General features: G+C 31.9%; 4 protein-coding genes across 9 annotated transcripts; 2 read left to right on the top strand and 2 right to left on the bottom strand.

Moving 5' to 3' along the window:
- Nucleotides 1-6: 6 nt before the first annotated feature.
- LOC122570896 (SOSS complex subunit C) lies at nt 7-1,481 on the top strand. Of its 3 annotated transcripts, none has more exons than XM_043733842.1 (4): nt 7-134; nt 763-890; nt 961-1,085; nt 1,169-1,481. In XM_043733842.1, the coding sequence occupies exons 2-4, from the start codon at nt 863-865 to the stop codon at nt 1,322-1,324; spliced, it is 309 nt and encodes a 102-aa protein (XP_043589777.1). In that variant the 5' UTR covers nt 7-134; nt 763-862; the 3' UTR covers nt 1,325-1,481. The 3 variants fall into 3 exon arrangements, with proteins under 3 accessions (XP_043589777.1, XP_043589776.1, XP_043589775.1); XM_043733841.1 differs by having other exon boundaries at nt 35-167; XM_043733840.1 differs by having other exon boundaries at nt 35-643.
- On the top strand, nt 1,352-2,222 carry LOC122570894 (rRNA N6-adenosine-methyltransferase METTL5). Its single transcript, XM_043733837.1, has 2 exons — nt 1,352-1,837; nt 1,908-2,222. The coding sequence occupies exons 1-2, from the start codon at nt 1,498-1,500 to the stop codon at nt 2,198-2,200; spliced, it is 633 nt and encodes a 210-aa protein (XP_043589772.1). The 5' UTR covers nt 1,352-1,497; the 3' UTR covers nt 2,201-2,222.
- On the bottom strand, nt 2,208-4,564 carry LOC122570890 (putative aldehyde dehydrogenase family 7 member A1 homolog). 2 transcript variants are annotated; one of them, XM_043733830.1, is made up of 9 exons: nt 4,367-4,564; nt 4,047-4,263; nt 3,781-3,968; nt 3,506-3,705; nt 3,314-3,429; nt 3,093-3,221; nt 2,905-3,014; nt 2,515-2,775; nt 2,208-2,448 (listed from the first exon to the last, which is right to left on the bottom strand). In XM_043733830.1, the coding sequence occupies exons 1-9, from the start codon at nt 4,412-4,414 to the stop codon at nt 2,236-2,238; spliced, it is 1,482 nt and encodes a 493-aa protein (XP_043589765.1). In that variant the 5' UTR covers nt 4,415-4,564; the 3' UTR covers nt 2,208-2,235. The 2 variants fall into 2 exon arrangements, with proteins under 2 accessions (XP_043589765.1, XP_043589764.1); XM_043733829.1 differs by having other exon boundaries at nt 4,396-4,551.
- A 519-nt stretch (nt 4,565-5,083) lies between these two features.
- LOC122570888 (exportin-6) lies at nt 5,084-10,336 on the bottom strand. Of its 3 annotated transcripts, none has more exons than XM_043733824.1 (16): nt 9,814-10,334; nt 9,155-9,358; nt 8,851-9,042; nt 8,608-8,767; nt 8,257-8,513; nt 8,016-8,182; nt 7,630-7,936; nt 7,457-7,549; nt 7,218-7,386; nt 7,004-7,142; nt 6,561-6,919; nt 6,167-6,494; nt 5,893-6,090; nt 5,541-5,819; nt 5,303-5,468; nt 5,084-5,225 (listed from the first exon to the last, which is right to left on the bottom strand). In XM_043733824.1, exons 1-16 carry the CDS (start codon nt 9,814-9,816, stop codon nt 5,148-5,150), a joined length of 3,099 nt encoding a protein of 1,032 aa, XP_043589759.1. In that variant the 5' UTR covers nt 9,817-10,334; the 3' UTR covers nt 5,084-5,147. The 3 variants fall into 3 exon arrangements, with proteins under 3 accessions (XP_043589759.1, XP_043589758.1, XP_043589760.1); XM_043733823.1 differs by lacking the exon at nt 9,814-10,334 and adding an exon at nt 9,663-9,686; XM_043733825.1 differs by lacking the exon at nt 9,155-9,358 and having other exon boundaries at nt 9,814-10,336.
- Nucleotides 10,337-10,379: the final 43 nt, after the last annotated feature.

Genomic DNA, 10,379 nt, shown 5'->3' with positions numbered 1-10,379 from the left:
GCGCCAAGTATCGATGTCACTAATCTTTTTCGCTCTCCGAAGGAACTCACTGATGTGAAGGAACTACGTTTCGACCATAGACTTATACAAATAGTCTGCGTGTTCTCTTAAGAACCAGTGAAGAGAACACAAGAGTGAGAGAGCAATATTCTGGGCTGTAATTCGGGGTATCAGTTTCTGTTTCTAGTGGGTATTTTGGTGGGAAAAGAAACGAGCGCGATCGTATCACTGATATATATATTCTATGGATACGAGATTCCGTGAAGCGAATTGATCACAGCCATAGTGGCTTTGGCACGAAGCGCCACTGTTGTTCGCCCAGTGTACTTCATTCCTCTCTATTACTGATACCAGTGTCCTCTATATTCATTTTCCCTCGCACCACTGTCTATGTATACCAATCCGATATAAATATACGTACACAAAATCAAGCGCAACAATACCTTACTATGTAGAATTAAGTTAGAGATTATCGAAGATACGTAAATATTTTACACGAAACAAACATTTGACATTGTAAATAATTTTATGTCAATAAAGAAGTAGATAAGTAGTTATAATATCGATAATGGCAGTTAAAGTATTGGTATAGAACTCCGTTTAAAGATATTTTTTAGGAGTTTTATGTTTTGACGAGGTTAAGGTAACGCAAAATGATCAACAATGAAAGTATTAGCATGATGGCGAAATTATAAACTGTCAGCAAAAATTTATTTAAATTTAATATCCCTTTGTTAAATGTGTCTTTTATATACTTTTTAGGTAAGATTTAATAATAAATTATATCTGTTGCATCGTCAACGGCGCATCGTCGCATCAATTGGCGACGTAACCTATTTCCAATTTAAAAATCGAAACTTTGATGGCTTTTTCACAATCAAATTCGAGAGGTAATACTATTTATAATTTTTTTTTTTTTCAATAAAATTGATACTAGATCTTTATTCGCACTGATTGTAGAATTACAGAATAGAAAAATCTTAGAAGAATTGCAATTAAAAAAACAATTGCTTTTAAAGCAAGGTGTAGCACCAACATTGAATACATCATTAGCTGTTACATCAACAGGTTGTCCTTCTAATTTGGTAAATATATATTTCATATATCATATTTGTTTAGATTGACTGATAAATTATATGTCTGTTTCTTAATCATCTGTATTCATTAGCCTCCTACACAGACCTCTGATGGTGTTGTAATGAATGCATCCCAAAGAGCTGCTTTACATAATGCACATGCAGCATCATCAGGTTACTTTGTAACACAGGATTCTTCCTTTGGCAATCTTATTTTACCAGTTCTTCCAAGATTTGATGCTAAATAAGAAAATTAAGTTACAGCTTCAAATCATAAGTAATAAATAATTCTACAGACTTTGAACAAGTGTGATAAAGTGATTTTTAATATGAACTAAGTACCTCCTTCTAAGGGTACCTCTTAAAAGTAATAAAACTAAAAGTATAACACTGGGTGACAATTGATGATTAAACAAAGAAAATGGCTAGCATTACACTTCGCAATTTAGAGGCATGGTTGCAAGAGTTAGACAGATTTGAGAAACCAAAAGTATTGCTTGAACAATATTGTACTAGTGCTCATGTAGCATCACACATGTTGTACTGTGCTCAAGTACAATTTGGTGATATACAAGGACAAACAGTTGCTGACTTAGGTTGTGGGTGTGGTCACTTATCAATTGGAGCGAAAATGCTTGAAGCAAGTCATGTAACTGGTTTTGAAATAGATCCTGATGCACTTAACATTCTTTCTAGAAATTGTGATAATCTAGAATTATTTGTGGAAACTGTACAGTGTGATATACTACAATATCTACCAGGTATAGATATATGAATATGTAAAACTCTGTTTTAAAAGTAAAAATCTTTATATTATATACAATCTTACAGGGAGATTCGAGAAATTCTTTGATACAGTTATTATGAATCCACCTTTTGGTACCAAACATAATGCAGGCACAGATATGAAGTTTTTGGAAATCGCGACTAAATTAGCGTCAAATACTGTGTACTCGTTACATAAAACCAGCACGCGTAATTACGTTCTTCAAAAAGCTGCACAGTATGGAGCCAAAGGCAAAGTCGTTGCAGAAGTGAAATTTGATATACCACAATCATATAAGTTTCATAAACAACATTATGTAGATATTGAGGTGGATTTTATACGATTCGAATTAAATTAATAAAATATTTTCATGACACAAATTGTATATTCTAATTACTCGAATTTCAAGCCTTGAGCCAATGGCATTTCATTTCCACAATTAAGAGTTATAGTCGAACGTCGCATATAATTCTTCCATGCATCGCTTCCACTCTCGCGTCCACCACCTGTAGCTTTCTCTCCCCCAAATGCTCCACCTATTTCTGCTCCACTAGTTCCAATATTAATATTTACTATCCCACAGTCAGAGCCATGTGCAGACAACCACTACAAAATATTTATGTTTCAATATTTTGAGACATATATAATGCAATCATGTAGTTATATTCTTACCTGGAACATATTTCCTACATCCTTGGTAAATAGAGTACTACTTAATCCTTGTTGTACATCATTGTTAATAGCAATAGCATCTTTTAAAGAATTTGCTTCAAGAATATATACAATTGGTGCAAAAGTCTCCCTTTGAACAATTTCAGCTTTAGGTGATAAACCAGTAATAATGGTTGGTTCAACATAAAAGCCAACTCTGTTTATCTGTTTTCCACCGAATTCAATTTTCCCTCCATTTTGTAAAGCACTATTTATTGCTTGCTATAAATAATTGTTAATTATATTATCAGTTGATTATTTGTAGTTTTGTATTTTTATATTTTATATTTGTTAAATCATTTGTAAATCGTATTAATAATTGATTTCATGATATTAACACAACACTTGTACCTTATATTTATCTAATGTTTGTTGATTGTGTAATGGTCCATACAAAACATTATCATCTAAAGGATCTCCTACTCGTTCCAAAATACTCTTATATCCCGTTTTCAATTTTTCTATTAAATTTACACATTATCTTTTTATTAAATGCTTGCTGTAATTACAGTTAATTGAACTAAAGTATAAAACTTTACCTAAAAATTCATCTTTTATCTTGCTGTGAAGAATTACTCTTCTAGTGCTGGTACATCTCTGTCCAGCTGTTGCTACAGAGGAAAATACTACTGCTCTAACTGCCATTTCTAGATCTGCATCTGGAGCAACTATTACAAAAGGTAATAAATTAAATTAAATTTAATATACTGTAATCATGTGATAAAGATATAATTATTGCTATTAGTATTGCTTAATTTACCTATTGTTGCGTTGTTGCCTCCTAGTTCTAACAATGATCTTCCGAATCGTTGCTGAACTTTAACAGCTACATTTCTACCAACTTCAGTACTTCCAGTAAATGAAACTAGAGGTACACTATAAATAATAACAGTAATTGCATTGATTATGATATTACAAAAATTTACTAAGGTTTAAATATATTACATCTTACCGTGTGTCGTTAACTATAGTTTCACCAACATCTGATCCACCTGTTATCATACATGCAACCGAACCTGGTACACCATTTCGTTCTAATACTCCTGCAATTATTTTTGTAGTTGCAATAGAAGTCAATGGGGTAGTAGGTGCACCTTTCCAAACAATGGTATTTCCGCACACCATTGCTATAGCAGTGTTCCAACCATATACCTAGAATATCTTTTTTCTTAATTCTAATTATTTTTTTTATTTACCAATCATTTTATTATTTCAAATTGTGCTCACTGCAACAGGGAAGTTATATGCAGAAATAACTCCAACTACTCCAAGAGGATTCCACTTCTCAAAAAGTACATGATATTTCCTTTCTGAAGGAAATATACTACCAGGGAGCATTCTAGATAAGCCAACAGCATAGTCACATATGTCAATAAATTCCTGAACTTCGCCAATACCTTCTGGCAATATTTTGCCTGCAATGTCATATATTATAATATTAAAATTAAGTTACAATATTAAAAAGTAGAATTTTGTGGATAAACAAAGCATACCCATTTCTAAAGACACTAATCGTCCTAGTGGTTTTAAATTATTTCGTAATTCTTCTCCTATTTGCCGCATTATTTCGCCTCTTGTAGGAGCTGGCAGTGATGCCCACTGAGGCCATGCTTTACGAGCTTCTGTAATAGCATTGCTTGCTTCTTGAGGTGTTGATGTTCGAACTTTTGCTATTACTTTACCAGTTGCTGGTGAAATTGATTCTATTACCTGCATTGTATCATTAATAAAACCATTTCTTGTATATTGTAATTGGTATAATTTTAATTACTATTAACTAAATCAATAATATTAATTAAATTAAAACTCATACGATATGATTAAATAAACAGAAAAGAATACTTTGCCAGATCCTCCCCATCGTCCATCATAAAGACCCGGATTCTCGGTTGTAAGGCCTAACTGCTTTAAGAATCCATATTTTGGATCTGTTACTAAGTGCCTCACTTTCTGTAACTGAGGAATGTAGATGCTGTTTCTTGACAACGCACGAATCATTGTTAAATATTTACGACTAACTCCCTTAATCTTCAAGCCGCAATATAAAAAGACTCCGGGTTATCAAAACAACCGCTTATCGACAAAAAGAGAAGGGGTATGATAAGCTTAAATACCACTAAATATCACAAAAAATTGGAATTGAGTTTAACGTTCATACATGTTACAAAATAATTACAATGCTAGTTTGACACTAATATACAATGTTTTTTTAAAACCTGTAATAAAAATTCTCTTGCGTATATTCAGTTCTCTAACAGGAGTATGTTTCTTCAATAAAACTTCATGAAATAGATTGAATTAGAAAGTATAAATGTAACACTTAAAATATTTAAAAAAGAGTGTTTTATCCTAACATTATAATAATGTTAGTAACATCACAAGGTGATACGGCAATGATTGCAAGGTGACACAGAATTGTAACATTAAGAAACATTCGTCTCTTGACATGTTATGATTTAAAAATGTTTGGTATATGCCACGAGACGCGGAAATTTATTAAAAATGTTGCTTTTTTTTAAATTTCATTACTGAAATTTTGAAACTTTTATTAAATATGTCATCGTAATGCATCTTCGCATTGAAATGCAACTGTTTCAGCCGGGTCGACAAAATTGATAACACCGTAAATCAGAAATTAACTGCAGCACTGATCTCGTCAAAGTCGGTTGATCCTATTAATACGTAATAAAGTCAATAAGAAAATTATTTATTAACTTACTTATGAAGTAATCTTTCTAGTTCTACTTACCGTAGACTTATCAAAGTTTCCTAATAATGTAGCTTTTTGCATATCATCTACACCTTCACAACTTGCCAAGAATGTTGGCAAAAAATGTCCGAAAAACCATGCTATATTAACTGAAGCTAAACTATGAATAGCAGTTGCAATCTCATCCGCCAATAAATTATGGGATCTAAAAATAAATGTTTAAGATATTTTATCACTTCAAGTGAAACAAATTATAATTCAAAAATATTCCACTAACTGTTGAAATAGAACAGTGAATAACGCCATTAGAAATCTCTCGAGTAAATGAACTTTGAACACAGCTCGTTGATAAAGCCGCCACCGTACATTTAACTGTTCTAGACTTTGTAGACTTTGACGAAATATGTTAACATCCGGTTGAAGAAGGGCTTGGCCGAAAGCTTCTAAAATTGCAACTAATTCTTCCTTGTGTTCGACGGATTCGTCTTCATCAGTATGACCGAGAGTGCGTAGTATAGAAGTATTATAAAAATATTGCCATCGATGCATAAGTATACTAAAACAAATATTTAAATTTTATTATTGTTACATTAATGATTCAAATAGCCAAAATACAATCCGCATAGTACCTATGGAAAAGTTTTAACAACACAAGTGTAGTATCTGGATATGCACTAAGATCATTCCCGACTGCAGGCCAGACTTGGCCTAAACATAGATTAGTCACTGAAGGAACAAATGCTTTAAATGCATTACTAGGTGCTGATACGACCAATATTAAGATTTCTAATAATTGATCTAATGCAGGTCCCGCGGATATATTTTCTCTGTAAATGCATCAAATATGAAAATAAAATTATATGATATAAATTAAATAAAATTGTTAAAAATGAAATGATCTACCTAGTATAAATGTGTAGCATTCCTTGAACTGCATTTTGAGTAAACTCAGGGCCTAGTTGCTGTTGTAGTACTGAAAACACTGAATGCAAGAAACTAAGCAGAATCTCGCATACGCTTTGACATCTTATCATATATGGCAATAATTCTAATGTTCGATTTATAGTTGATCCCAAACACGAATGTAACATTTTTTTTATCGTTGTGGATGAGTCAGAACAGTCTTCTAGTAATTGAGTTAATGGCACTACTGTCATTGAAATGGTAGATTCCGAAGGTACAGGTTGTCCTTCTAAACCGAGAGGTGTAGATAATGTCGATACCATCGTGCCTACGTGGATTGAAATCATACATGTATTATTAAGATTTATTACTTAGTAAGCATTTAATTACTTACCCAACAATCTTTCTCTAATAGATCCATCACCATGTGGTAAGACAATTGCATTTACTAATGCCCTTTGTAGTACTTTTATTGTATCAGGTTTAAGGAATGGATATGTTACCATTGAAATCAAGTTTCTAAACGTGGGGTCATCCCATAAAACAGGTTTCAACATAGCAGTGATACTTTGGAAAAGATGCGTGGCGGAATGAGTTAAATTCGCTGGTGGTGGATTGTCACAGAATGTTGTATAATCTAATGCTAAAATGCATGAATCAATACATCGTTGACATAATGATTCTTTTGTCTTTTCTGGCCTGATGGCTATCCAATGGCACCAAGCTTGGAGTGATGCTAACAACTGTGAATGACTGGTCAACAAAACGAAGCATTTATATAAACTGCATTATATTAAAAATTGCATAAAAATACTTTTCTTTATAAACATTACTTACACTTCTATAAGATCTATTACAATTGCAGCTGGTTGCAATGATGCTTTGTACAATTGGTTTGTCTTGGCAAATTTACAGGCATCTAATGTTTGAGACACTACTTCTTCAGCTAATGACTGGTCAATACTCTGATCATCGCCTTATTTTTTATTAAACAATTATATTATGCTAAATCATAATCATGATATTATTATATGTATAAGAACTAACTTACCGAGGAAAAGTGAATATAATCTAGCTAACGCTTGAGTAGTAGAAGCTAAATCTCGTAAATGCGCGTGTACATTTGATGCTTCTGATTCGTTTAACAAAATAACTTGATTGTTAGCAATAACAGCCCCTAATTCTCCAAACATTATTAATCCTTCCCTCCAAGAACGATACTAAAAAGGTTTTACACAATTAAAAACTGCGAGTTAAATGATATATACATATAATTGATGAAAATTTTACCAATAATGTAAAAATCGGAATCGGAGAAATATCTGCTATTTTCGCTAAACACTCTATATTACATCTTAAGAAATGCTGCCACTCTGTTTCTTCCTATAATAAAAATATACAGATTAAAATAGATCTAAATTAAAAACAGGACAAATACGATGAAATTTTGTAGATTTCCTTACATTTTCGTCTAAGCTTTCTGTATCAAGATCTTTCAATGTGCGGGTATTGAACTTAAAACTCATTTTTTGCAATACTCTCTCGGCAAGAGCTAATGATACTGGTGAGTACCGAGACTGAGTGCTTTCTAAAAGTGTAGTCCAAACATCTAAGCATCGTAGATATCCGTTTACTGTTGAACACTGTTGAAAGGTATGATGGCACAAGACTTCTAATAACGTATTTACTGGAAATTTCGGACACGATTCAACTCTCTTCAGATGATTTGTTACAAATAATTGTAAGAACTCTGTCAGCTTTTCCATATAACTAAAAATATAATAACTTTTTCACAAATGTAATGCCTTTAGTTACAAAAATTTGTCAGATGCATCACATCATTCAATACCTTTCATTTATAGAATCCAAACGTTCCAAAAATTGAAATAATGTGACTCCATTTTGAAATATTTCTACTAATAATCTATCGGTTACGTCGGGAGAACATAGCGGTCGATATAAAAGTTCATTTATCGTAGTCACAGCTTGTACGGCCATTTCAATCTGTTTGCCATTCTGTTGATAAAACATATGATTAATATTTGCTAATTAAATTACAATATATTGTGATATTTGATACACAATCCTACCATTGAATCGTGATACCTGGCACAGGTAAAGATAGCATCCAGTAAATTTGTAGAAATATGTTCTGATAATTCAATCCAACTAAAGAGATGTGCTAACACATCCAATGTTGCTATACACACTTCACTGGTTCCTGTGGCTAGCCCTTCTACGTCTAGAATAGCTCTTGCAGGTGCTACTGTTTGACCGCTAGTGGGTGATGGGGGTGGTGTAACTGTTCCAGAACGACTTTGCAATTTTGTTGCTTCTTTTAGAAGTACTAAATAAATATTTTAATAAATATTAAACAAAAATAATAATTACATAGCTTTTTTTAATGAAGATAGAAATAACTTAAGATATATGAACTATACCTGTAAGAGAATCCAAAGTCAATGGTACTTGAGCACTAAGAAATCTAAATAACTCATTTTTCCTTTGTATTGGTAAATCTTCTCTTGGAGTGGCTAGTTCCTCCGAAGCTGTTCGCAAGTAAATGAGACCCAACAGTCTTGTATGCTTGTGACTTAATAACTATCAATGCATACAAGGAAATTAAAAATTAGATCGAAACAGTTAATTGAAAACTTAAATTCAATGTTAAAATATATACAAACCTGTAAGATATTTGAATAAAAATCTGGATAGAAATGTGGCCAATCGTGCCTAGCAATATCTACAACAAGTTTGACTACTTTGTTTCTTACAAAAGGAGCTACACCTCTTTCTAATGATAATGTATATAAAGTTGATCTTGTGAGAGCTCTGTCTTCCCATGGCAGTATTGGCCATCTTCTCCCAATTGTCGTCTACAATAATTTTCATTTCATAGCTAATTTAATTTTTTACCCTTTCTTGAATTATGAAAATTTTACTTTACAAACAATTAAAATAATGGAATTCAATTATGTTAGTTCATACCTCTAATGTAGATAAAGCAAACATACTGACATAATGATTGTTAGTAGAAGACAAGAAATGTAAACACGGTCTCCAGGAATCAATTTGTCCTGCGAATTCCTGGAAACTTCTTTCAATTATACGTTTTCGTTCATTTGTTGTTTCTGGAGAGAAAAATTCAGTCATCAGATGCTCCAAATTCTGCAGAGCAACTGCATCATTGTCCTGTAAATGTAATATTTACTTTGTGTTTCAGTAATGAAACAAAATATCAAAATACCAAACAAGAACTATGCTCAATATTATATATGATAGAAATTGGAAATTATGAAAATAATCTTTTGTTCAGAATTTTTTAAATTTTTCTTTATGGAAGTGGAAAACATTCTCAAAATATTCCTTAGTAATTTTCCGTTATTCAGTTTAATTTAATAATTAATGATAATTTTGACAAAGGAATCTATTCATTTCCTAAATAGTACATATTAAGAGATTTACGTGTTATCTTTAAAACCCATTAACGATATACCTGCATTTGTTTGTAAAATAATTCACATTGATTATCATTCATATAATTATTTAACGATAACGTATATTTTATTTTAAAACGTACATATTTATTTTAGAACATAATATAATACGTGTGTTTAATTACATCAAACGATAATTATTTCACGTACCATGATAGCTACAGTCAAAGAGCGTGTATTACTATAAATGCCGTATATAAATACACAAATCACACAAGGTTAGGCTCTCACTTGTCAAACGTCATGTTTGAACCAACAAAGTAATTAAATACTCGATCTCTCGATTCCTGCATGTAGGTACTTAGATACCACATGAATACATTTAATATACTTATATTTCTGGCATATGTGTGTACGAATATAAGCCATCATGTACCATTACTAGATGTATACCATTACTAGATGTAGCCAATAGTAGGAAAGAATGAAAAAAGCAACCGTTTTTATTGAAGATTCGTTTTAGAGCTTTAGTTCCTTATTTCAACCGCGAAAAATGAAGTACCTGTAATGTTACTTGAAATTTATACGATTTTTTTTATTTTATAGGATTATATACATATAGGTAAGTATATGATTCTCTATCGTATTTCTCCCTGGTCTTTTCACATCTACGATGTTTATTTCTATGCCGTAACTTCATATTTCTTTTCTATTTTATACACATTGCTGTTTTGTATAAATATTTATATATATCCGGTCAGAAACCGATATTCGTT

Source organism: Bombus pyrosoma, linkage group LG9 (assembly GCF_014825855.1).
Source record: "Bombus pyrosoma isolate SC7728 linkage group LG9, ASM1482585v1, whole genome shotgun sequence".
Lineage (NCBI taxonomy): Eukaryota > Metazoa > Arthropoda > Insecta > Hymenoptera > Apidae > Bombus > Bombus pyrosoma.
Note: the sequence above shows the minus strand (reverse complement) of the source record. Positions and strands in the feature narration are given on the sequence as shown.

Coding starts and splice junctions, on each gene's coding strand:
- LOC122570896 (XM_043733842.1), top strand. CDS start 863: ATGGCTTTTTCACAATCAAATTCGAGAG. Junction 891..960: donor TTCACAATCAAATTCGAGAG/GTAATACTATTT, acceptor CACTGATTGTAG/AATTACAGAATAGAAAAATC. Junction 1,086..1,168: donor CAGGTTGTCCTTCTAATTTG/GTAAATATATAT, acceptor TGTATTCATTAG/CCTCCTACACAGACCTCTGA.
- LOC122570894 (XM_043733837.1), top strand. CDS start 1,498: ATGGCTAGCATTACACTTCGCAATTTAGAGGCATGGTTGCAAGAGTTA. Junction 1,838..1,907: donor TATACTACAATATCTACCAG/GTATAGATATAT, acceptor ACAATCTTACAG/GGAGATTCGAGAAATTCTTT.
- LOC122570890 (XM_043733829.1), bottom strand. CDS start 4,551: ATGATTCGTGCGTTGTCAAGAAACAGCATCTACATTCCTCAGTTACAG. Junction 3,015..3,092: donor GATAAAAGATGAATTTTTAG/GTAAAGTTTTAT, acceptor TAAATTTAATAG/AAAAATTGAAAACGGGATAT. Junction 2,776..2,904: donor AAACATTAGATAAATATAAG/GTACAAGTGTTG, acceptor AATTATTTATAG/CAAGCAATAAATAGTGCTTT.
- LOC122570888 (XM_043733823.1), bottom strand. Junction 9,043..9,154: donor TTGCTTTATCTACATTAGAG/GTATGAACTAAC, acceptor AAATTATTGTAG/ACGACAATTGGGAGAAGATG. Junction 6,091..6,166: donor ATGCTACACATTTATACTAG/GTAGATCATTTC, acceptor ATGCATTTACAG/AGAAAATATATCCGCGGGAC.